The following is a 24,891-nucleotide window of genomic DNA, read 5'->3' on the forward strand; positions in this document are numbered from 1 at the left end:
GATTTTCTATTTGTTTTATTTAACATTATTAAGTATACTGCGTATATGGGCCTATTATTTATTCATTTCCTTTGTATACTTTTGAAGTATTGGGAATTGAACTTAGGGCCTTCACACGTTAGGCCCACACTCAGTTGCTAGTTACTGTCTCAACTCAGGTTTTAATGTAACTATTTCATAGTCAGATTTGAGGACCTTTTCCCACACAGTAGAATATAATGCCTTTCTTCTCTGAGAAACAGAAATGGATTTCTTACTTCTTTCTCTGATTAATATTGAATAGAGAATAAAGTGGATTTTACCAAATTTTTCCATTATAAACACTTAATTGTATGTTCAGCTTTTAAGTTTATTGGTGAAATTGTGACAGGAAGCTTAGCTGCAAATTGTACCATGCTATGAATTGGTTTATCAGGAGATACCCATGCGTGTTGGAACAGAAAGTTCTGGGTCATGATAACCTTCAGTAAATTATTCACCTATCTGGAAGGCTCCACTTTACACATTAAACGTCAAGAGAGGTCTCGAGCTTGAGTCTGGCTGCCTTACTATGGATTCCTTTGAACGGTAGTTTCAGTTGGGATAGAACTGCAGAAGAGACATCAGTACTACGACATCTCATGCAGAAGATATCCAAAATGCTGCTTTTTGGAAATATCATTGTTTTTCAAACCAAATTTGTTTTTAGCCCCAGTTTTGTGTCTGCATCTGTATGACATATACTGACATATATGTCTTATTTAACGTTCCTTGTGACATTTAAAGAATGAGCAACACTTTATGTTCCAACCTGTCTGTGGCCTCAGCTGCACCCGTAGGTGTTGGCACAGACATCTGGGTATATCGGGGGTGGGGTGGGCATTTCTGTTTGGTTGGGTGTGCCAGTGTTCAGCAGTACTGGGACCTCAGCAGCACTGGTGAGCAGCAGTGAATAAGCAGACCCTAGGAAACGCCGGAGTGGCCGGCTGTCTGACAGTCTTTGTTTCCACCAGATGAGTGAGTGAGCAGAAAATGGCCCTGACGGGGGTGGGGTGGGGTAGGGTACTAAATTATAACTAATGCTTATTACTGACAAATCCATCTGGGAGAGCATGGCTTCTATAGGGTATCATCGAAGCAGGAGATCCATTTCAAATCAAAATAATTTCTGTAATTACACATCTATAAATATAAAATATCAGGATGGTGGATAAACTCGCCCCAGTGTTACCATGTAACACTTAGCTTTATGATCTACAAAGCTGGTTACAAGTAAAAAGGAATATATTTCTCCTGTCTTGCTGTAGGCAGTGATTTCCTGATACTGGCTAAGCATTCTGAATTCTAAACTAACAGGAAACATTCAGAAAAGTCAGACTCTGATAATTCAATGACAACTCAATTTACAATGCAACATGTTTTGCCTGTTTGAGAGAATTTTTTTTTTCCAGAATTTGAGTCAAAGCACTATTGCTTCCCAATGTTCTCTTTCCACAGGCATGTAGAATTCTCAACATCAGTGCTATCTTGACAGCCATATTATCAACAGAAGCTCGAGAGCCTCACATAGAACTATCAGCCTGTGTGTGTGTGTGTGTGTGTGTGTGTGTGTGTGTGTGTGTGATTTTCTTTTAAAGTGAATTTTCTTAGCTACTCTATTTTGATGTGTATGAACACTTGGGACTTATCACATAAAGAATATGGACTAAAATAACTAAAAAAGGATAACAGCTATTTCAGAGTGGATTGAAAATTTCAAGTTACTTCAAATCTTTTTGGAATGTTTTGAGAAATACAGTCTTATTTAGATCAGAAAAATTAACAAAAAAATCTGTCTTAACGGACTAATTGATGTTCTCTTTGGTTAGAATATGGGATTGAGGATGAAATGGTACATGAAGTAAATATTTTCAAATTATAGCATTAGACTATAATTTACCTGTAACCTCGGGTTCTCCTTAGTCTACCTCGAAAATAATTCGGCCCCAGAGAAATGCAGAGCACATATTTAAATCAGTAACCATACTGTCGTTTTTTGTTATTACTAAAATAGTCATTTCTTCACCAAATAGTGATATTTATTACTTTTTAATGGAATCATTGTTACAGTACAACCTTAGAAAACCTAAAGCATGATGTATAATACATCCTTTGTTAATAAAAAACCGTTTCCTTTCCAGCACACCTGTGAAGGTATTCTGCACTTATCATTTTATTTCCGAGTGATGAGAACCGTAAGATATATGGCAAGGCAAAGGATTCAGGTTTTAAGGTGTTTAGCTGTTTGCGAGTTTCACTGAGAAACTACACCATGAACTTTAAAATGTCTCACATTACCCTGTGAGGTTAATAAGCTTACTGCATAGTATTGTTGGGATTTGTGAGAGAAGTTCCTCTCCTTTAGTTCTCTGTTTCAGGCGTAAGTCAACTCCAGTTGCACGGCAGAATCAGAGGAAGCACCTGTAAGCGTCCTGTGGCAAGTCTTGGCGGCAGCTCCGTTAACTGCACAGCGCTCTGAATGAAGCAACTGTCTTCAGGTGTGAGCATGTCTCACCTTCCCAGAGGGGGGAGAAGGGAGAGCTCCCTGTCCTTGACACACCTGTCACTTTCCTTTTGGGCACGCTTTTCTCTTTTGTGAATACCCTAATGACTATTTACTAACGTACTTTGTTCTGTCCTGTGGGTTTTAAGAGTGTGATGCTTTGTAGTGCAGACAGCACGTCACGGACTTCCTCCCTCTCCCCTGGCTCGTCATCTGCTGCTGTCTCCCAGACGGGAGATGGCGAATGCAACCATGAACTCAGAGCAGCTGGCTGCTGGGCATACTTGATGCAAGGGCTCCCAACAATCTGCCAAGATGGTGGGCTGGGAAATCGTGGGGACCTGTTGGGTATGGATGGATGCTGGAGGAAGGCTCATTGCTTTGTGATAGAGGCCCCTGGTGAGTCTCCTATGCCGCTGTGGAAGGCTCCATCCCATGCTCATGTGGATGTCCCTGGTTTAAGTCAGAGGGTCATGCACAAACAAAGTGGGAGAGAGATTTCCAGGGAGACAGAAGGGTTGCAAATGGTGAGAGCTTATGGGAGGGATGGGGAGTAGATGGGACCAGAATGTATTGCATACATGTATCACCCACATGCATTATATACATGTATGACATCCATGCATTATATACGTGTATGAAACTGTCAAAGACTATGTTTAACAAAACTGCAAAAAGATTTCAAAATTTAAAAATATACTAAACATGGTGCTTTATGCAAGAAAGAAAAAGTACAATTAATGACTTAGATACAGCACTGCTGATAGTAAGAAGCAGTTCTCAAATACCATAATATTTTTTTCCGGCATTGTGTTTTCATTATATATACTAAACTGTAACTTGTAAGACTGCAAATTTCTCAAAATTGTACTTTTAATTAAATTCCTATTTTCTAACCAAAAACAAATGGGAAACTCCCATCGACTAGAGGGTACCACTGTTGGAGGCTTCTATACGAGTATCTAGTGAAGAACATTTTCATGTAGGATCAGCCACTTCTTTGTAACATCATATTCCCTCTTATGAATTTCATTCTTCATGATAATTCACAGGTTACCATTTTAAAGTCAGACAAGGATCTTTCAAGGTCCTTTTCCATTCGGACTTTCCAATTCTACTCTGTCCCATAGTCCCAAGTCCTGCTTTTAGAGTAGTGTATAACAATTGTGCCACACTGTGTGAGCACAGAAACCACTCAGGGAGCTTTAAATTACACTGAGTTAGGGACTATGCTGGCTGTTTTGTTCTCTCAGCTTGACACGAGAGAAAGGAGGAAACCACAACTAAGAAAATACCTCCCTGAGATGGCTGAGGAGCAACTCTGTGGGAGATTTTCTTGATTAATGTTTTATGTGAAGTGGATCCACTCACTGTGGGTTGGTGCTACCCCAGGCAGGGTCCTAGACGGCATAAGAAAGCAGGCTAAACAAGCTGTTCCGGCAAGTGGGCCAATAAGCAGCAGCCCTCCATGGCCTCAGACTACTTCCTGTCTCCAAGCTCCTGCCTGGTGTGATTCTTTACTCTGGCTTTCCCGCATGGATGGACTGTATGCAAAGTAAACCTTTCCTCCCAGGGTCGCTTTAGATAGTACTATTTTTACATCAGCAAAGAAATCTAAGATGGGATTCATCTCCAGAGATTTTTGACTTAATTGGTCTGAGATTTGCCTCAGGACTAGGATTCATTTAAAGTCTAAGTAATGGAAGAATAGAAACATAATCAGAGGTTTGTTTTATTTTTCCAACAGAGAAAAGAACACTACCTTAACTCTTCAGTTCCTTCATGTGACAAAGAACTGAAAATCTATGCTTGGGAGACAGGTCTATGCTAAGCTGCGGCATGAGCACACAGCATGAGCGCCTGTGTCTGATCCCTGTGTAGAGAGCTAGTTATGGCTCTGTTATCCACACCAGGGAGGCAAAGACCAGTGAGTGCCTGGAGGCTTGATGGCCAGCTGGTCTAGCCCAGTGGGCGAGCCCCAGGCTTAGGCCCTAGTAAGAGATACTGTCTCAAAAGGACAAGAAGGACAGCTGCTAGAAAAGGAACCTTGAGATTGGCTTCCATACATGTGTGCGTACACATGTGGACATGTGTGTGCCTGTATAATAAACACAAACATACAAAGAAAAATTTTACTTCTCAAATAAAGGCAGTTGAGAATCCTGAAATTATCCAAGATGAAATGAAAAGTTCTGTGCCATATCAGTTGACTTATTTTGTGGCCGTTTTGTTTTGGGAAGCCCAATTCCTGAGGCTCTGGCTTAAGAACATGCATGCTGATGGTTTTCTACCACGGGAGCTTTCAGGTTTTATCTGTGTCATTAAGCTAAATGTCCACTTTATTGATTGACAAGAAACCAACACTTTACCTTTCCTAAGGCATAAATGATAACGAACTGATTTCTGATAAGCTGATTGTTTTATTCCATTTGAAAAATATTTTAACTACACAAATATAACCATACCAGGCCAGAAAATATTAGTGAAAATTCTCTTACGATTTTATTAGTTCTAAAGCAAATTTATAACACACACACACACACACACACACACACACACACAAATATACATGCAAATGTGTAAAAACATAGTGGCTCAGGAACAGAAGTGGGCTTTTGGCAATAACATGAGTGGTCTATCAAATACTTGCCCAAACGTTCACTTTTGACTGAGGACAGCAATGTTTATAATATACTCTTTTCTTATTTTTTGCATGTGCCAAGAGAGGTCTCAGGAGTGTTCCAGGTTGGAAATGACCCAGGCTTTAAAAAGCAATTCCAATTTTCGAGTCATTAATTAAATCTTGAGTTGATTTTCCACTGATAAATAGCTTAAGAAATAACAGACCATATCTCTTCTGTCTATCTATAATAAACACATTTAAATTTCATTTTCTTAAGGGAGTAGCTCTTTCTTGCTCATCTTTCTCCCTGTAGAAATGTTCAGGTTATCATGATGTTTTGTGATATAAACATCACACGGGGGCCAAGGAATACCCCTGTCAAAGGCAGTTACGTTCTGTAATGGGGAAGCTGTCCTCAGGACCAAGGAGCTAACAGTAAGTACTATCGGGAAAAGACAGAGTGGACAGTAACCATATATGGGGAGTTCTGCACTGCTCTGTAGCATTCCGGACAGCACTCTCACAGAGACCAATAGTGCCCCTGGAGACAGGCTGTGTGGCACGTCTGATGGCACAGCTCTCACTGCTTTTCGGTTTGAAAACGAGGTGGGTAAGTTTAGATAATCTTTTATAAAGGTTCACCTTGAGGTTCCTAGGCTCCTATATACTGTATTTCGTAGGCTATAGTATATTTCCTATAGAAAATTTTCTCAGTCATAAACATTGCTTTAAAGCAAAGACAATTAGTAGCAGGCCTGCAGATGCAAGGTTTGTGGTAAATAAGAAGCGAGAGGTGTCTTGCTTCCTCTGTAGTCTATGCCCAGAGTAAGAGTGCATCTAGGCCCACATACCAGGCTCCCAGTCCTCTTAATCGATCCAGCTTCATGGAGAAAGTGGATGTGAGGGTTCTATTGCTGAAATCCATGACAGGCAGAAAAAGAGGAGAACCGAGGGCTGGCGTTAGAAAGACTTATTTAGACTCCCAGAGGGCACACAAGGGCATCTACTACACTGTAAGAAAAAGGAGGGGAGCAGAAGGCAATGAAGACGTTGAACAGAGGCCCAAGCCATAGTTTTATTCCACTGATTTCTAAGCTCCAGCCTTTCAGATTATCTCTTCATCTCCCTGGGGGGAAAACCTTACATTGTATATGTGTGTTGTGTGTGTGTATGTCTGTGCACACGTGCACACATTTCCTTTTGTTTTCTTACAGTCAATATTTTTGTACCTTTCTGTTGAAACAGTCTTATAAATAGCACCAGTTGGCTCTTTTAATCTGATGTTCATATTTGATGTTCTGGTATGCTATCACCTTTTCACATCATTTTCTGATGGGTTAATCACGTTGTGGTGCCAGTTTCTCCATATTAGCTGTATTTTTAAGGAGCATTAAACTTTGGACAGCTTTGAATTTACAAACATTTACAAGATAGTGCAGAGATCCCACCTAGTCCACACTTGGTTTTCCTTTTAGTAATATCTCTTACTTGGCCACAAGACACAACTAACAGGCCTGCACTGCATGTTATGTACTAGTCTACACTCTAGTGTCTGTGGGCATAGAGTTACACGCTTTCAGCTAAGATGACACATTGTATTGTCATTGTGTCTCCTTAGCTCTACTGGCTGGGAAAGTTCCTCAGACGCCCCTTGTAGCAATACTGCCGAGGATACTGCTCAGACATGGTACAGGATGCCTTTTACCCGGGACTTGCTTGACTTACTGGAGTTACCAGTTTGGGAATGGACATCTAAATTTCTCATAAAATATAAAACTCTACTTGCCCACCTTCACTTTTCTGTGTGTAGTAGTGATGCTAGGCAGTAAATGTACAAATTCGGTTCGCCACAGTGTGTGGTGAATTGGTAGTTTTATGAGACCATTATAGCATTTTAACTTCACCTTCACTGACCGACTGCCTTGGCTGTCACTGTATCAGCCTGCTTAGAGCACACAGCCACAGCAGCCGCAGAGTTACAGAGCAGGCTCCTCCCCCACTACATCTAGGCCGGCCAAAGACAATGGAAAAACACATCTGAAACCCGAAGGTTTTCAGGTTTTGCTTACATGCTTGTTCTCTCTAACAGGGATACCTAAGACAATGTTTGTGCTTCTCAAACTAAAATTTTCATGTCTCTTTATTTAAATGTTTATTTTTCTCCCTAGCATTCGTGATTTATGTCCAAAAGTTTTCCAAATTTCCTCTAAGGTTTAAAGGTCATCTAATCTACTCCCACAGGTCAAACCAGCTATACTGACAACCATTATTTAATCCTTAATTAACAATCAGTTTTCTTTCACAGACAAACTGTTACTGCCTATCCCCGATACATAACTAACATGGTATTTTCTTCCTCAGTCATCCAAAGCAGAGTTAAAGGATGCCTTCCAGGACTACGCTCCGCAAACACCCTTGCATTTCCAGGATCATAACAGACCATGATGTGCTCCCAAGCAGACCATCACAGGCTTAAACCACGCTACCCATCCTATGCAGACATAGCCCCTGCTGGGGATCTGCTTCTCTGTTGTGATCACCCTATAGGTTTACCTACAGTGCTGCTCCCACAGATGCAGCCGAGACTGAACACCATCTCCTCAGACCTGCCTGGGACAACAAAGCTGCCTTCCTCCAGACACCTCATCTGACTGAAGACTCCCAAGACACACGCTGAGACCCACAGGTGACAGCCGAGACCCACAGACTTGGGACCTGCCAGCTACAGATGAACAATCTTGCCAAAGCCAAATGGCTACTGAACTTGGGGAAAGTTACATGATCGCAAGGAAAACGTCTAGATAGATTAATCTAATGTTGTTTAAAACCAATGTTAATATCCTCAAACCATACAATCCATGGGACAATTACTTGGTTCAATGATCCTTTGTCCTCCCAATCCTCACCCTCATCCCTTGATACCACTACCCCTCCGGCCTGTTTAGTGTTTTCTTTTGATGCTTCAATTCCACTCACATTTTTACTACAGATGACACCTTAAAGAAGTGAAAGGTACCCTGATTCCTGGTCAAGATAGGTGGAATCCCCAGGACACCCTAAAAGGGATGGCAGGTGCATTCCCAGTCTCCCAGAATATCAGGGCCTCACATAGCTGCACTCCCCAAAGTCCCCTGTAGAGAGGTTTGAGACAGACCAGTCATGTAGGGCAATGCCTCAAGCCCCTCCTCCACAGGTAAGTACTTGACTACAGGTTACATAGACCCAAGACAGATCAGTCACAGAGGACAATGCCCCAAACCCCTCCTCCACAGGTAAGGACTATGTAGGCTCAAGACAGATCAATCATAGGTCAGGACCAAATATGTAGATGAGGTCTTCCCAAGCTCTCTAGCCAAACCAACAGGAAGTACGTGTTGTCAGACACTGACCCATTCAAAAAAACTATTCAACTGTTCTATTCAGAGTTAATGGTGTGCAGGAATTATTCCATCGTCTGAGAGCTTCTGTTCTAAGAGCTGTAACACTGTTGCTTGGGGAAGAGATCTGCTCTCCCGAAATGAAATTGCTGCTAGAAGCTCTCCTGAACCCCTCGCCAGCTAGTCGGTTTCTTGCTGGCTCAGCCTGGCCTGAGCAACCCAAGCAGCAGCAGCAGCAGCAGAAGCAGCAGAAGCAGCAGTAAGGAACAAGACTGGTGGTGGAAGCTGTTCTCCCTACCTGCCCAAGTTCTCTTCCAATCACCGAACCTGAGCACCTAGCCGGCCGGGCCAGAGAGCTTTGTGGAGAGCACCAGCCCAGAGGCCTACATCTATATAGCTTTGGTTCCCAGTGTTTCAGCTTAGTGGATATTGCTGCAGCTGAATTTAAGGAGGGAACATTTGCACATACTTAACCGACCTCCTGCTTCCTCCCTCCTGCTGAAGTCCCGGCTTCCAGCTTAAGTGGTTCCCATTGCTGTAAACGCCCCCTGCAGGTGAGTGCAGGTCTGCTGGATGCCGGAAATGGTGTTCATTTCATCTTGGACAGTCAGCAGGTACTTTTGTTGTGTTGTTGGTCTCTTTTGGAATAGCGCATTAAAATGTTCTGTGTCTGCCGGCACTGGTTTCTGTCTAGTGGTCAGCCACCTTCCCTGCTTTCCCCTCAATGTTCTTGAGACCTCTTGCCTTTCTGTTTTTAGCAGCTTGACCGTGCCTTCTCTGGGTATGGCTTTCATTATGGCTTGCTGAGTTTTAGCCACATAGGTTGATATCTTTTATCAAATTTAGGAAAATTTTGATGCTGAGTTTGTCGGATGCTGTTTCCTGTCTCATCTCTTCAGCGACATCAACAACACACTGTGTGCCATCCATATAGCATGCTGCTCAACCTCTTTATACATTCTTCACAAACTTTATACATACGAAAATTTAAGAGTAAATGAAGCATCATGCGTCAAAATTAACCAGCATCCATATGTCCTAAATACAAACTTGCATCACGGTTGTGGAATGCCTGTTTTATAATTTTATAATTTTTATAGACTTCGTTGTATAATTTTAAAAGGATTATTTTTATTTCATGTGCATGAGTGTTTGACTGTGTATGGTTTGGTGCATGTGTGTACGTACTCACGTGTGTGTACTATGTGCATGGTGGTACATGCGCGTGTACTATGTGCATGTAGTTCTTGCGGAGGCCAGAAAGCATCAACTCCTCTGGAACTTGGGTTATAAAAGGTTTGTGAGCTGCTGTGTAGGTGCTGGGGACCAAACCAGGGTCCTCTCCAAGAGCATCGGTTAGTGTTCTTCACCATGGAGCGTCTCCAACCATGACTCTGTTTCCTCTCTTTTACCTAGCCTGTTTCCATAGTTTTCTTCATCTTAATGAATTAGAACAGAAGTCATTTGTTTATTTATTTATACTTTCTATGCTATAACTTCATAGGAACAAGTTCGAGTAGCTCAGGTTCATTCTACTATTCTCCTGTAAAATGTGGTTCTATGGGTAAGAGAGGCCAGTGCTTTAGTTGAATCCCATATGTATATGTGTATTGTGTATGTGTTTATGTGTGTGTGTGTGTGTGTGTGTGTGTGTGTGTGTGTGTGTGTATGATTTTTCTATTATGTGCCTTAGGAAGCTACCTCAGTTTATATCAAGTTCTCAGTTTCTCAAAACACACATTTGTGATCACAAAAACTCTCGCTCTTAGCCACAACAATGTCAATGACATGCTGACTTCTAGGTAAAACTTGTGAGGCATTCCTCTTTACCTGTGCCCATCTCCTGATGCCTCCAACATCACCGTACTAATAGATGTGGAAGCACACAGACAGAGGGACAGCTCTGTGTTTTCTAAGAGGTCTAGAGAACACAGTCTGGAGAGATATATTTTCTGTTTCCCTTTGTGTTTATTACTTTGGCAAGCTACCAGGAGATGGTATAAGGAAGGGTTAATTTCCCAGTGGTTATCTTAAAGTGCTGGTTGGCTAATCCCAACAACTATGGACTCCAGGGATCATTTCCGATTTTGCTCTTTCTCTTGTTAGTGGTTTCCTCCCATCTCCTTTCGTGTCTTTCTTAGTATAATAGAGACACATGGAGATCCAGATTAGCATTTTTTTCCTCCAGAGACAATTGTGCCTTTCTTTTGTCAGGTAGATGTGGTGTGAGGGCTCATCACTGGTCTAGAAATTAACAAGCAAAGTTGGATGTTTCCTTAGACTCAGTTGGCATTTGACTTCAAGTACCTCAGGGGCATGGCCTTCACTGGGTTTACTGTGGTTTCATACGTGGTTTCATTGCTTTAATGTGGTTTTATTTCTAAGCATGGAACCATCGGGAATCTTCAGTTAGGTTCTATTTCATTGTTTTGCATGTTCTGTTTTCACATCTTGACCTCGACCCGAGCCCGGGTCTCAGGGATATGAGTGACAGCTCAGGGCCCGTTAGCCCTTTAATCTGAAGGCCATGCTTTCCAGAGGCTAAGTCTTTCTACCCTGTACCAGTTATTCGTAGGCAAATGGTTGGAACTGGAAAACATCATCCTGAGTGAGCTAACCCAATCACAGAAAGACATACATGGTATGCACTCATTGATAAGTGGCTATTAGCCCAAATGCTTGAATTACCCTAGATGCCTAGAACAAATGAAACTCAAGACGGATGATCAAAATGTGAATGCTTCACTCCTTCTTTAAAAGGGAAACAAGAATACCCTTGGCAGGGAAGGGAGAGGCAAAGATTAAAACAGAGACTGAAGGAACACCCATTCAGAGCCTGCCCCACATGTGGCCCATACATATACAGCCACCCAATTAGACAAGATGGATGAAGCAAAGAAGTGCAGGCCGACAGGAGCCGGATGTAGATCTCTCCTGAGAGACACAGCCAGAATACAGCAAATACAGAGGTGAATGCCAGCAGCAAACCACTGAATTGAGAATAGGACCCCCGTTGAAGGAATCAGAGAAAGAACTGGAAGAGCTTGAAGGGGCTCGAGACCCCATATGTACAACAATGCCAAGCAACCAGAGCTTCCAGGGACTAAGCCACTACCTAAAGACTATACATGGACTGACCCTGGACTCTGACCCCATAGGTAGCAATGAATATCCTAGTAAGAGCACCAGTGGAAGGGGAAGCCCTGGGTCCTGCTAAGACTGAACCCCCAGTGAACTAGACTGGTGGGGGGAGGGCGGCAATGGGGGGAGGGTTGGGAGGGGAACACCTATAAGGAAGGGGAGGGGGGAGGGGGATGTTTGCCCGGATACCGGGAAAGGGAATAACACTCGAAATGTATATAAGAAATACTCAAGTTAATAAAAAATAAAAATAAAATGTAAAAAAAACCAACAACAACACAAAGGAACTTTAGGAGGATTCATGCTGTGTTTTTGTTGTAGTTTAGGGATGATCTGATTCTTAAACTGTCAAACTGGAGGACAGTCACTTTGCCTTTGAGCAGGCTTCTAGAGCTGGCCTGGCTCTCAGCAGACGCCTATGAGGAAATTGGCTTTGTGTTTGGTTTCCAGTCAGGGGAGAAAGCCCATACAGTTATCAAAAACTCCAAAGATTTCTTACTGCTACAGAGTTCTTGCCCTCTGGCAAGAGTGATGTTCAGTTACTTCCCAGACTCAGAAAATATACAAAGTGATGTATATAACCAACGACATTAGCATTTCTAGTGTGGGTGTCTCTCGATGTGGGGGTGTCTCTCAATGGACAATGTCTCTCGATGGGGATGTCTTTTGATATGGGAGTGTCTCTCGATGTGGGGATATCTCTCAATGGGGGTATCTCTCTATTTGGGGGTGTCTCTCAATGTAGGGGTATCTCTCAATGGGTGATGTCTCTCAATGGGGGTGTCTCTTAGTATAGGGGTGTCTCTTAGTATAGGGGTGTCTCTCAATGAGGGGGTGTCTCTCGATGTAACAGAATTTCCACTCTTAATGAACTCCACAGTGCTCTGGTGTATTGTTTATGAATGTGTATTTTTGGCATTTATCATTTTCCCAGCACTGGCACTGAGAATGATGGCTTGACATCCTGCACCCTAATCATATCCTATTTAGAAACAGAAGTTTCTACTGTTTATTATCAGCAGCAAGAAGTTTAGCTTCTGCCATGCTCTTCCCTGGGGCTGTAGCTGTCCTTGGTTTCTTGTTCATAAGCTGGGCCCACATCCCTCTAACAGTGCCTTCCTTGGTCCTTGTTTCAGTGAAACACATGAGATGGCTGCTCTTCCAGTGCTAGAGTAGGAGAGGGCACACCCCCTCCCATTTCCTTTCCATACCATGTCTAAAACATGTCACAGGTCAACGGCACATAAGAAGGCTCATACATTTTCATAAAATGATTGGTCAAAGCTTAAGACAGCACCCAGATCAATTGGTAGCAAGTGCAGAGACCTATCTGTAAACTCAGAGAACTTTCCTGATGCTTGCTTATCTCCACATGCCAGAGCTGAGTACCTAACACCACACACATGCACGCCATGACTGCAACACAAAATACAGCACACTCTCCCGGAAAAGGTCAGGTCTTCCCATCACCTCAATTAACACAACCAACTCACTGAAGCCCCGCTTCCAAGAACGTGCATGTTTCCTCCCTGGATTCCCAGTGCAGGTCTCCTTCAACAGTTATTGAGCTTGAATATGTTGAATTCATGTTTTCCCTTGCTTTCCTTCATCAGAGGTTCATTAACCTACTCATCAGGATTTATACATCTGACCATTTCTGTGGTGCGTTCTCTTCTTGGAGCTCGGGGAAAGCACTGGTGCAGGTCGTAGTGTCAGGACTACGAACTGTGAGTCAGGGTCAATGCCAACTTTTCCCACCAGAATTTGTTTTTCTGTGCTAATTTCAGAGGTCCCGTGGTTAATGGGTATATTTTTGAAGTGTGCACACAGGTATGCAAACATGTATTATATGCTGTTTTAAAGTTCAGGCAGCATTTCCTACCAATATGCAACTTCACAGGTAACCAAACAAATTCTATCAATGTAAAACGGAACAAGGGTGGATTTTGTGAGCACATGCGCTGTGTATTACTTGTGAGTGTGTGGGGCGAGTGTGGATAAAGTGGGAAGGGAAGGAGGGAAAAAGGAGACAATCAAGAGACTAAAATCTTGTTGGAAATTTTCGAAGAAGTAGTTATGAAGAGATAGTTAGATAAAATTCACGAATATATTAAAATATATATCCCATAAGCTTAAGATAGAAACAAACAGTACTTTTTGCTCATTGCCTAGTTACCATTATACACAGATCCTGCGTTCAGCGGCCTGAAACCAGGATTACCAGGAGAACTCTGGTGAACGGGAGAGGCACAGACAAAGGTGAGCTAGCTCTTCACATCTCTTATGACGGATGCATCACCACTCAGTTACCACTCCCAGGCCTCGCAAGGACACTTAGTTGATCAGTATCCAGTTGGTACCAGTTTTGCCTCTCCAGCATCTCTGACACTGGCTCTTAAAATTCTTGGGACTAGCGGAAGGGGCGTGGGTGTTTTCTGTTGGACTGAAGACCACTGGGCTATTGTGTGGGTCTGCATATGGAAGAACAGTCCACATACAGGAGAACATCACAGGGAGAAGGTGAGCCAAACAGAGGGAGTTGTGAGGCAGCAGATTTCAATTCAATGCAGACTCTCACTTTAGAATTGTTAAAACAGATCAGCTTCCTCTGAAAGGTGTTGACCTCCCTGTCCCGTGTGTGACAGGCAGAGTCTGGATGTTGATCTCCAAGTGTGAGAGGGGAGGCTGTATATGCAGCGACTGTCAAGCTACTTTACCCATCCTCTGTAACCCATAAGAGTGGGAATCCATCTGTCCACTCGCTTCTAATGCAGTATATGATGCTGCTGGCCTTGCTATGCGATTGGCTCCTAAAGAAAAATGCCAATGTAAGCGACACTGGTGAGAACTGGACAGGACTCCACCAGACTAGAAGGGAAAGGAAAGGACCTTCGGAATTCACAGAAGATTTCTCCATAGTGTTCCCATGAATAAAGCTGTTTAGAGGAGCTGTGGAGGCAACTGCCCCTTTCAGTTAAAAGACAAAGCAATACTGAAACTCTCCGTTTTCCCTCTAACTTTCTGAGAAGGTGATTTCTAGCCGATGTTGAATCCCATGCTTTTCGACTGAGCACGTGCGCTGTTGTTTTTATCGCAGACAAGCAATCTTTCCCATGTGGGTATTCTTTGCTTTGCCCTGGACAAGTTTGTTCTTGTAGATGCAATCTAACACCTTCAGAACAACTAATCACCAAACAGCATAGTTCCCTGGGCTTTCCTGAGAAATGGATACATCTGGCATACAGCTCTGACATCTGCATTGTACGTGCCCATTTTATTGTGACCAACAAAATCAGGTCATGGGATCCTACATTTTGACTTGCTGTTTTTAAATTCTTTCTCTTAAGTATAGTTAGTAAAAATTCAATGTGGAGCTTCTTTGTATTTTTTAGGGTGAGATTTAATAGAAATTCTCAGATAGCTTTTGCTCGCCCAAACGTGTGTATATGTTACACAGAGGTACATGCATCATTTTGAATATCTCTCCCTCACACTCGTGGAAGGGTGGTTTCCTGGGACTAGCTTAATAAGACTGAAAACCTTGTCTGTTGGATACTGTTAAGGTGGGACACTATTACCTAGAGATGGAAGGGACTTCACGGGAAAATCTAGGACCGTCAGTTGGTCAGTGCAGCTGAACTTGATAAAGCGAACTTTTGTTTTACACATTACTGGACTATTTACATTTCTTTTGAGGAAATGCTACCAGTTATATATACAAATACACAAAGCAATCAAAAAGATGTCTGCTTGCTCAGTATATATCACTTCATAAGCCACAAAGGAACGTGTCAATGATGGGAAACCTGAGCTGACTCTATGGCTGTGTGAGTTCAAAACGGTTGCTATGAGTTGCTGTGGCTAGGAAATTTGCAACAATGTTATATTTTCCCTCCGAAGCGTTAATATTTAGATCTAGAGTTGGGAATGTTTATTCTTTTTCACAAGCTCCCTCTTCCTAACCCACCTCTCTTTCTTTCTAAACCAAATTCAGAAATGAGGCTGGACTGTAACTTCTTAGGGAGCCGTGTAACATAGCACGGTGGCACAGGGGATGCAGCCATGTGATGTAACTCTAAGAGCATATCCAACTTGTCTAATAGGAACCCGTTTTGTACAGAATTTCAATTGCATGTGATTTCAGGTGAAAGTAATTAGGAATGAAGGGTAAAAATTACACTAGGGGAAAATTATGCCCTTAAGTGATACAGCAAAAAGGTTAAAAGTTAACACCTTCTGAATCGTCTTAGTAGAGTACAAAAGAAAAGAATAAGTCCAACAGGAGTAGGGAAAAGGTAAAGCAGAAGGCAGTAAGAGACAAAGTAAAGACAGGGTAACTCAGTAAGAAGTGATAATCTAAATGAACCAAAAAAAAAAAGCATTTGTAATTAATGTGAACACAAGGACAGCATTAGCTATATAGATACATAGCTACCGGATACATAAAATACATAAACAATTTTACTGCAATAAACTTGAATAGGAGAAATGAACAAATTCCCTAATAAAGGGATACAAACTTAGAAATACAAATATAAAATTCTGAAATGTTAACCAAATATGGCGGTAAGCAAAATGATCGCCTAAATGCATTCCCGGCACAGAGCAGAAATCCCCCTCAAGGAAATGGGCTGCAGTCCACCAGTGGAGCACTGTGTGCTGGGAGACGTAGGGGAGAGCTGTGTACGTTTCATGAGGTGCGAAAGACAGTCTCGGAATTAAAACGCCATTGACATTATTAGCAAATCGGGGAGAGGAAAGATGACAGTGTTCCTCACGAGGGGTGGACGCTCCAGACACAATACATGCTCTGTGGTGAATATTGGCCTTTAAAAATCGGGAAGCTTTTCTCTTTTTTGGTTCGTGTTGTTTAAAAATCAGACAGGAGTGCCAGATCATCAAGTAGGGCAAGAAAACAGAAAAAAGTGCCTTAGATTCCAAGATGCTCCATCCCTATTGAAGGCAACCACAGAGCTGTCTAACTGAGAGCGCCCAATGGCTTATTAGAAAATTTAGTCAAGTTGTTAGGTAGGAAGGAATTATCTCATATTCAACTATATTCTTATGAAACAACTGTTCATAAAATAATCTTAAAACCCAGTGATACTGTAAAATAAATATAAGCAGAAAGCAGGTTATCACTTCAAAAGAAAGTGTGAATCCTTTGCAAGCAGAGTCTGAGCGGTATCTCTAGCAGAAAGCCTAAACATGAAAGTTAAGACCAAAAACGTCGTCGACAGAGAGAAAAATAACCGCGGGAGAATCTCTGTGACCTTGGAACGAGATGGAATGTAAAAATTAAAATCCGCAGCATAGATGATAAAACACTATGGATTTAATTACATCAAAGCGAAGCATTCTTACAATGAAGGGTAACAGGTACAACATTTTTATGTAATGACAAAGTGGATAATGAATTTGTAGCGTCTACTCAGTGAGGATATTAAAGTGGATAATGAGTAGAACAAAAAGCATAAGAAACCTAGGAGAATCAAGGGAGGTAGCAGCATGATTAGAAAGATAAACAAAATGGTCTTAGGAGTCCTCCAAACGATGGAGGCAAACTTTACCAGGTCTCAAACTCCTAGTCATCACAAAATGCAAGCAAAAGCATCGGCAGAGGCCTCATCTGCCAACAGCTGTCGTTACTCACAGTCCCTGACTGACTTTCCCAAGTGCCAACGAGAGCTATCGTCCTGGCCTTTCAGGAGGACTGACGGCACTGTTTGCACAGGCAGATTTGAACTCTGTGATCCAGACTGCTGCTCCTGAGTCTACACATCAGTAAATACTCGCAGGGTTTACACTAAAATATTCCATGAAGTGTTATTGTTAGTGGCAGCAGGCTGCGAGTGTTAGATTCCAGTGAGTGAACACACTGATAGAACTTGGCAGATGCACACTTTAACAGAGGCCTCACGAGGAGTCACACGAGGAAACCACACTAGGGTGGCCAAGAACATCCAGGCAAACAGGCGATACAGCACCCTTGATGTAAAAAAAAAGTATACGTAAAGAAAGTACTATCCCTTATATAAGACTATAAGAATAAATATTAAATAAACCCAGTACAATGGGCTTGCTGAGTGACAAGAAGGGGACAGGAGGCAGGGAGGAAGTTAAAAGAAAAGCAGAGTGTGTGGCCTAGGGGGTGACGAGGAGCATTGCTTGGGGTGAGTTTGGCAAGTTTCTGCATGCAAGGCTCAAAAACAGGGAAGAGACCACGATAAAGCAAGTATAGAGGAGCCGAATAAGTGGACACTCAGGAAGAAAGTCATCTAACTGATTACAGAAGAGAAGACCACAGGGAGAGACAGGCCATAGCATTAATGGGTAGGAAGTTATTGCTGTTGCCTTTCAATTCTCCCCAAATTATTTATGTCTATATTAGTATGTATATATGTATGCTTCTGTGTGTCTTCTGTCTGTCTGTCTGTCTGTCTATCTATCTATCATCTATCTATCTATCATCTATCTATCTATCATCTATCTATCTATCTATCTATCTATCATCTATCTATCTATCTATCTATCTATCCATCCATCCATCCATCCATCCATCCATCCATCCATCCATCCACAGTATTGGGGACTGAACTTAGTACCTTCACCAGAGCCCAAGCACAGTTTAGATATTTAATGGTAGTCCCTTATTCCTCTAATTTGTCAGAGTTTTTCATGGGGCTTTACAAGATGATCCTAAAGTTCATCTAAATGAGCAAAAGGTAAAAAACAGCCAATATGCTCTTGAAGGGAAACAAGTTAGAGGACAGAATAACTCTAGTTTTGAGACAGTATAGCATTGGCATAGAGACAGACAGACAAACAGACCCCAGTCAAGTTCCAGAAATCAACCTAGATACATGGAAATTTGCATGAGAGTCCATATCAGTGGAGAAGTGGTGAATTATTTTTAATAGGTGGGGGCAGGAAGAAACCCATATAAAACTGGACTCCTATCTGTAAAAAAAATCTTATTAAAAAGTACTATAAATTTCATAGTTCTTTAAAACTAAAGCATTTAAAGGACAGAAGTCTTAATGATCCTGGAAAAAGAGAGTAATTTTAAAAACACTACACTCTAGAAAGGATGAAAATGAAGAGCTATGATGCGCTGAAAGATTCCAAAAATTGAAAAACACAAAGCTAGATTATGATTGTAGCCATTAAAATAATCAGTGGAAAAAGTAGCAGATAAAACTGCAAAACCAATCAAACAGGTAGGAAATAAGAACCTCAAAGAAGAAACTCAAGGATAAAGCTGTGTGTGTGTGTGTGTGTGTGTGTGTGTGTGTGTGTGTGTGTGTGTGTGTATGTATATATATGTATATGTACATACATATCTGTATATAGCCTCTACCAATAATCATAATGATGCGAATTTAAACTGAGGTGAGGCCTGAGGATGTAGCTCAATGGTAGAACATTTGCCTCACATGCATGAGGCCCTGGGCTAACAGTGCCAGCAAGGCACCAGCACACACATGTGCGCATGCAATGCTAGCTGGTCTTACAGAGGACCTGACTTTCATTCCCATAAACTAAGTGGTGGCACAAAACTGCCTGTAGTTTCACTTCCAAGGAATCCAACTCTCTCTTCCGGCTTCTGAAGGTACCAGGTACGCATGTTGTGCAAAGACAAAAACACACGCAGGCAAAACACTCAAATAAAATAATAAAAAAAAGCAAAACTGCAGAACTTCCAGTGAGAATTCAGTTTATAGGTATCAAACTTACAAAATCTAGAAGACTGAAAATTGTAAGTACAGCCAACAGACAGAGTGACAAGCCAGGGTGGCCACATACATAGAGACACTGATGTAGGTGATTGATTGAGGGTAGACGTGCTGTCATGTGACCCTCAAGCTCCTCTGAGCACATGATCCAGAGGAGCTCTAATGACCCAGGACAGTGCAGGCATTTATAGCAGAAGGACAAATCTCTGGGCGTTCTACCATCCCTTCACTGGAGGATGGTACATCTGGTATAGCCATAGAACTGGCCACAGTTCAGGAACAAAGCTCCTTACTGAAATGGATTGATTTCAGAAACCAAATGAGTGACAAAGCAAGTTTAGAACATACATTATTTGTTATCAGTGCAGAAGTATAAAAGCAAGCATAACTAACACTGGTATTTTTGTGTGTGTGGTATGTGTGTGCATGTGTGTGTGTGGTATGTGTGTGCGTGTGTGTACATGTGGTGTGTGTGTGTGGTATGGGTGTGTGTGTATGTGTGTGTGGTGTATGTGGTGTGTGTATGGTGTGTGTGCGAGGTGTGTGTGTATGTGTGTGGTGTGTGGTGTGTGTGGTGTGTGTATGGTGTGTGGTGTGTGTGTGTATGTGTGTGTATAATGACAAACATGGGTCACTGAGAGGATGACTCAGCATCAAAGCCATAACCATGCATGTTGACCTGGGTTTGATTCCTAAGACCCACAGGTGAAGCCCTGCCTCTGTCACCCTCTCCCTGTCCCAGGATTGCAGATCAAGGAAAGAGAATAAGGAAGGGCCTTTGGTGATGCTCTGTGGCTTAGAAGCTCAGTTCATGATGAACTAACAGAGAATTCACCATTGGATTCACTGCAGAAAGCTGCCCTTTCTGGGGCAGGCTTGGTGACAGTGGTGCATTGTGGTTTCTGTAGGGAGTGGCAGGCTGGTCCCAGGACCCAGCTGCTCATGCTTGCATGCATGTATGCTGAATCCATCCTCCCTCCCTCCCTCCCTCCCTCCCTCCCTCCCTCCCTCCCTCCCTCCCTCCCTCCCCTCCCCTCCCCTCCCCTCCCTTTCCCTTTGCCTCCCCATCACTCCTCTCTCCTTCCTCTCCTATCCTTTCTTTCCCTCCCTCCCTCCCTCCCTCCCTCCCTCCCTCCCTCCCTCCCTCCCTCCCTCTCTCCATCCCTTTCTTAGTTTGAGAATACTCCACTCTACCTCATACCATGTCTCAGTACCTGATCTTTTCCCTCCCAACTCCTTTCTCTCTTTGACCCCAGGATCCATAAAACTGCTGGAGCCTCTTGTCTGGGGCTCAACACCAAGCCAACCCCCATATTGTCTCTGTCCCACCTGGTCTTGGACACAACACTGCTCTATAGAGGAAAGACAAATGGGCTATGTTTTGGACTCTTGTTTATGCTACTGAAGAAATAGTTTGGTTCTTTCCTCTTGGCTTGTTGCTGTACTTGGCTGGCTATTGGCGGCTCAGCTCAAGTACAGCTTGGCTGAACTGATGGCAGTGATGTATTTCTTAAGTCGGGATGATGTAATAAAGCTACTTTGAACTTTCTCCACAAAAATGTATTAAGAATTAAGTTTGGTGGAAATCAACTGCTTATTCATCCAGTGTCTAAGGAGCTGAGAGAAAGTAAGATGCAGAAAGTGCAGAGGGAGACTGGGGGTGATTTGGAACTGAGTCAGCCAACATGAAAAAACAAGTTGTGGTCTACAGAGAGGCCTTATAGGGCTGTCTGCTAAGCCAGGTCAGAAAGGTGACCCTCAGTCAGTGTACATCAAACTCTGTGGCTGAGCTGTACTGTCCACCCATAGAAGCAACTAGATGTGAACACTTCTTGCTTTCATTTTATACTTCTTAATCCTTAAGAAGCAGCCCAGTGCAGGGTTACAGGTGGTGCTTAAAACCCTTACTTCGAATGCAATAGATTTTGCATATAATTTGTTTTTCTGCCTCAACCATACACACTCTGCATGCACCTGCTCTGGTCTGTTACTGCTGGATAGATGTGCTTGAGTTTATGTGGCTCTCCCTGGTCGAGAAGGGACACGGTTCCCATGTTTGGTCTTTCCTACCAGGCCTCTTGACATCATAAGTGACATGAAGAGGCCTGGGGAGATGACTCAGTGGGTAAAATGCTTGCTGTGAAAGTATGAGGAACTGAGTTTTGATAGCCAGAACTTGGGTAAAAAAGCTAGGGACAGTAGAAGGTTCCAGTGCTGTAGGGAGGGAGAAGGTAGCTCCCAGGGGTGCACTGCCAAGCCAGCCCACCCAAAACAGCAAGCCCAAGGCTCGCTGAACTCCAAAGAGGATAGAGAGAGAGAGAAAGGAAGACACTTGGCATTGATCTGTGACCTCTACCTACATATAGGCAGGGATGAGTTCATCTCATACACAGGTGTGTACACACACACACACACACACACACACACACACACACCTCACATAAGTTCACACAACATACACAAACAGTAAACACCAAAACTGCCTGGTAGTTCGTGTTCTGTCAGATAACACTTTTACAAAAGACTAAATTATATTTCATTGTATGGCTCTGCAGGAACACACTCTCAAAACTGAAGTAGAGGTCAGAGATTGCCTTGCGTTTTGATAGCTGTTTACATAGTGTCATTAGCTATAATTTATACTGAGCTTTCATATTAACTTATTGGATCTTTACTGTGTCCATATGATTAGGTACATTTCAATTTTTATATGAAAATTATTTTTCACATAGGCGACTCCTTTTCTTTGTATGTACTTGTAGCTTCTAGCATAGACATTACCACCCAAATTCCTGAAAGGGACCAGTGCAGACATTGGGCTCAAGCAGCACGTCTGATTAGGAAGCAGCTGTGAGCCCTTGCGTGGACAGAGCTGTCAGACGGCTTTGGTCTTTGGGTTGCTTTCCTTACCTCCAAAGAGATGGAATCCTTTTCTGCAGCTCGGCAAGGGCCATTTCGCAGAGCTGGATTTCTGGAAGCTCTGTTTTATTTTCAAATATTCTTTAGTAAAGAATGTCTTTGTGGCATTGTTCAGCTCTAGAGTAAAAGGAAAGAAAAGGGCATTTTGATCATTAATTTGAATAAAATCGCAGGAGTGTGATCGACTGTCATAACGATTTTGATAATAAACTCAGATCTATTTAAGTCTGTAAATGTAAAAACGTATTTAGCTTTAAAAATCCAAAATATGTCACCCAAATTCCTATTTGGTACAGCTTTGGAACTAGGCTGACATACAGAAGGCATGTTTAGGGAGAAGCATCTGTGTTGGGAGCCATGAACAATGAGATCATGGTGCACACAGACTGGCTCTTGTCAAAGGGTCGGCTGCACACTAAAGAACAGAAATAACAGACAGCAGAAGAGAACTCACAGGCCGGCCAGAGGCTATGCACAGCCCTCCCTTCAAACAGCAGACAGTCTGAGAGCCACAGAGCCACACAGGGCAGGCAGGCCTAGCCAGAGTCTGAGCTTTCCCATGAGCTCTCCTTGGAGAGGCCTGTATTGGAGAGGGCAGCCCATACAAGAAAGAGACAGTGTCTCCATCAACCGCCCGCCTTTACTTCATCCCCAAATGAGCCCATGGAGCACTGGGGACCCCTTTGCTTTCTTCCCTACGTCTTCCTGGGCCTTAGCCTATTCTAGTTGCATATAATTGTTTCTATTTTACCTATTACTGCCTTGGGTTGATGCTCAAGAAAGGCAAAAGAAAAACCCATTCACAAGTTTACATTTAATGGCAAAAGGGACAGTGTATTTAAAAAAAATAGCAATTGAGGCTATGTATTAAAGCGGCAACTCCAGCTCTATTCCTGAATCCATAGCTGTGGGCCAATAATTCAAGCACGTGAGTTAGAAAAAGGGAAACTTAGTTTTTATACTTATGCAAGCTGGGCTTATTATGGCTCCTGCATTCTCTGTCCTTTATGTGCTTCAATGCTTGACTGCTTTTGGGGTGAGGATCCTTGTGCTGTGTTCTGCAGAAATGCTCATGTGTTTTCCTACAGTCCACTCGGTCTCCTGCTGGTGAGCAGCCCTTCATTCAAGATGACGGTCTCCTGGCAACGAGGAGTCATCGCCATCTTACCACCTCTCCGCCATTCACACTCATGAAGGGGTAACAGAAGTCGTCAATGACTTGCACCATTACCCTCCAGGGCTAATGATTTTAATTTGTATAATTTTCCAATAAATGAAGCGTCTGATAAATAATATTGTGTTGACCATTGGGGAAGATGACACAACATTCTAATGCCCTCATAAGTAGACTGGGGAGGTAAGGTAATGAAGATCATGTGGTACAGAGAACGGAAACTAAGCAGAGGGGTGTGGATAACTCAGGAAATTTTGTTACTGCCCCCTCTACCAAGTTCTAAAATGTTGATGCAGTAAACAAAGATGCCACTGCACACTCTCTTATTTGAAAACTTACTTGGGAATATAATTAAACTCTGGCAGAACAGAAGTGGAAAAAGCCAGCCAGAATCTTTTTTGGGGAGGAGATGGGAAATATCTCCCTTCAGTACAGTCAGTAATGGCACCACCGTGACTGTTAGGATGAGTAAGAGAGACCATTCCCTTTCAGACTCCATTTAACCACATCGAAAAACTAAGTTTAAGGTCCCTAGCCTTAGGAGAGCTGGGGACTTCCTAATAGCTGGGTGGCTTCTTCTGTAAGGAACCAGTTGTCCAGACATCTCAAGGACAACTCTGACCTCCTGGCAGGGTCAAACCAAGTTCATGTTTTCCCGGGAACCTACTCTTAACCTGATTGGTGAGAACTCCCTTGCTCAACCACTTATGTCAAATTATGATTAGACAATGCTACACCCCACCCTGCTCCTCCTCGATTTGTGGTCTCATCTTTTAAATACATTGCGCAATTTCTCTTTGGGGTCATAGTTGACCTCCCAAGTTTATTATGTGGCTCTGATTGGTCAGAGGCAGCTCGATTACAATAAATTTTTGTCATCTACATTGGCCTAGTGTTTGCGTTACGTTGGATTTAAATGGACCCTCCACTACTACTCCGCTTCTGGGCTTTGAGGAACTTAATAGACAGTGAGCTTTAAAAATGTCAATGCTGTGAAATACTTAGCTAACATTCAGGGTAAACAAATGAACAGGATGATTATGGCAATTAATATAATTTGTAAGATAAATTAGATTGAAGCTGTTCATGCACCTGAGTGTCTACAGCATGATCTTTCGAGACTGATCATTTTGGATGATTTTATTTGCTACACTTGAACAGAGACACATGGAGACAAGAGAAGACCGGGAAACCATTGCTGCAATATTGCAGGGACAAGTTAGAGCTGGGCTGGCTGCTTTTAACTGTGGGCTCTCTGTCAGCCAGCAAGCTGCTTTTTATAGCTTCTTCCCACCTAATCTCTGGCAGAAATTTACTCTGTGATCTGCTATGTGCCCAATACTTTGATGATGTGTTTAGGGATAGAGATTAATTAAACCTAATTCTGTCTAAAGGACATT

General features: G+C 42.6%; 1 protein-coding gene and 1 long non-coding RNA gene across 7 annotated transcripts in view; one reads left to right on the forward strand and one right to left on the reverse strand.

Annotated features, from left to right (window-relative positions):
* Nucleotides 1-24,891, reverse strand: part of Rnf180 (ring finger protein 180) — a 214,061-nt gene that overhangs the window by 19,482 nt on the left and 169,688 nt on the right. For all 5 annotated transcript variants that reach the window (XM_087633794.1, XM_087633785.1, XM_087633791.1 and 2 more), the window contains exon 7: nucleotides 22,309-22,434. In XM_087633794.1, coding sequence (XP_087489920.1) covers nucleotides 22,309-22,434 — 126 coding nt within the window. The remainder of the gene's footprint in view (nucleotides 1-22,308; nucleotides 22,435-24,891) is intronic.
* Nucleotides 5,646-24,880, forward strand: LOC147996051 (uncharacterized). Of its 2 annotated transcripts, none has more exons than XR_015673880.1 (3): nucleotides 5,646-5,750; nucleotides 7,506-9,135; nucleotides 23,406-24,880. It is a non-coding gene; the product is annotated as an uncharacterized LOC147996051 (long non-coding RNA). The 2 variants fall into 2 exon arrangements; XR_015673881.1 differs by lacking the exon at nucleotides 23,406-24,880 and adding an exon at nucleotides 9,368-9,653.

This window comes from Rattus norvegicus, chromosome 2, assembly GCF_021556685.1.
Source record: "Rattus norvegicus strain SHRSP/BbbUtx chromosome 2, alternate assembly SHRSP_T2T, whole genome shotgun sequence".
NCBI lineage: Eukaryota > Metazoa > Chordata > Mammalia > Rodentia > Muridae > Rattus > Rattus norvegicus.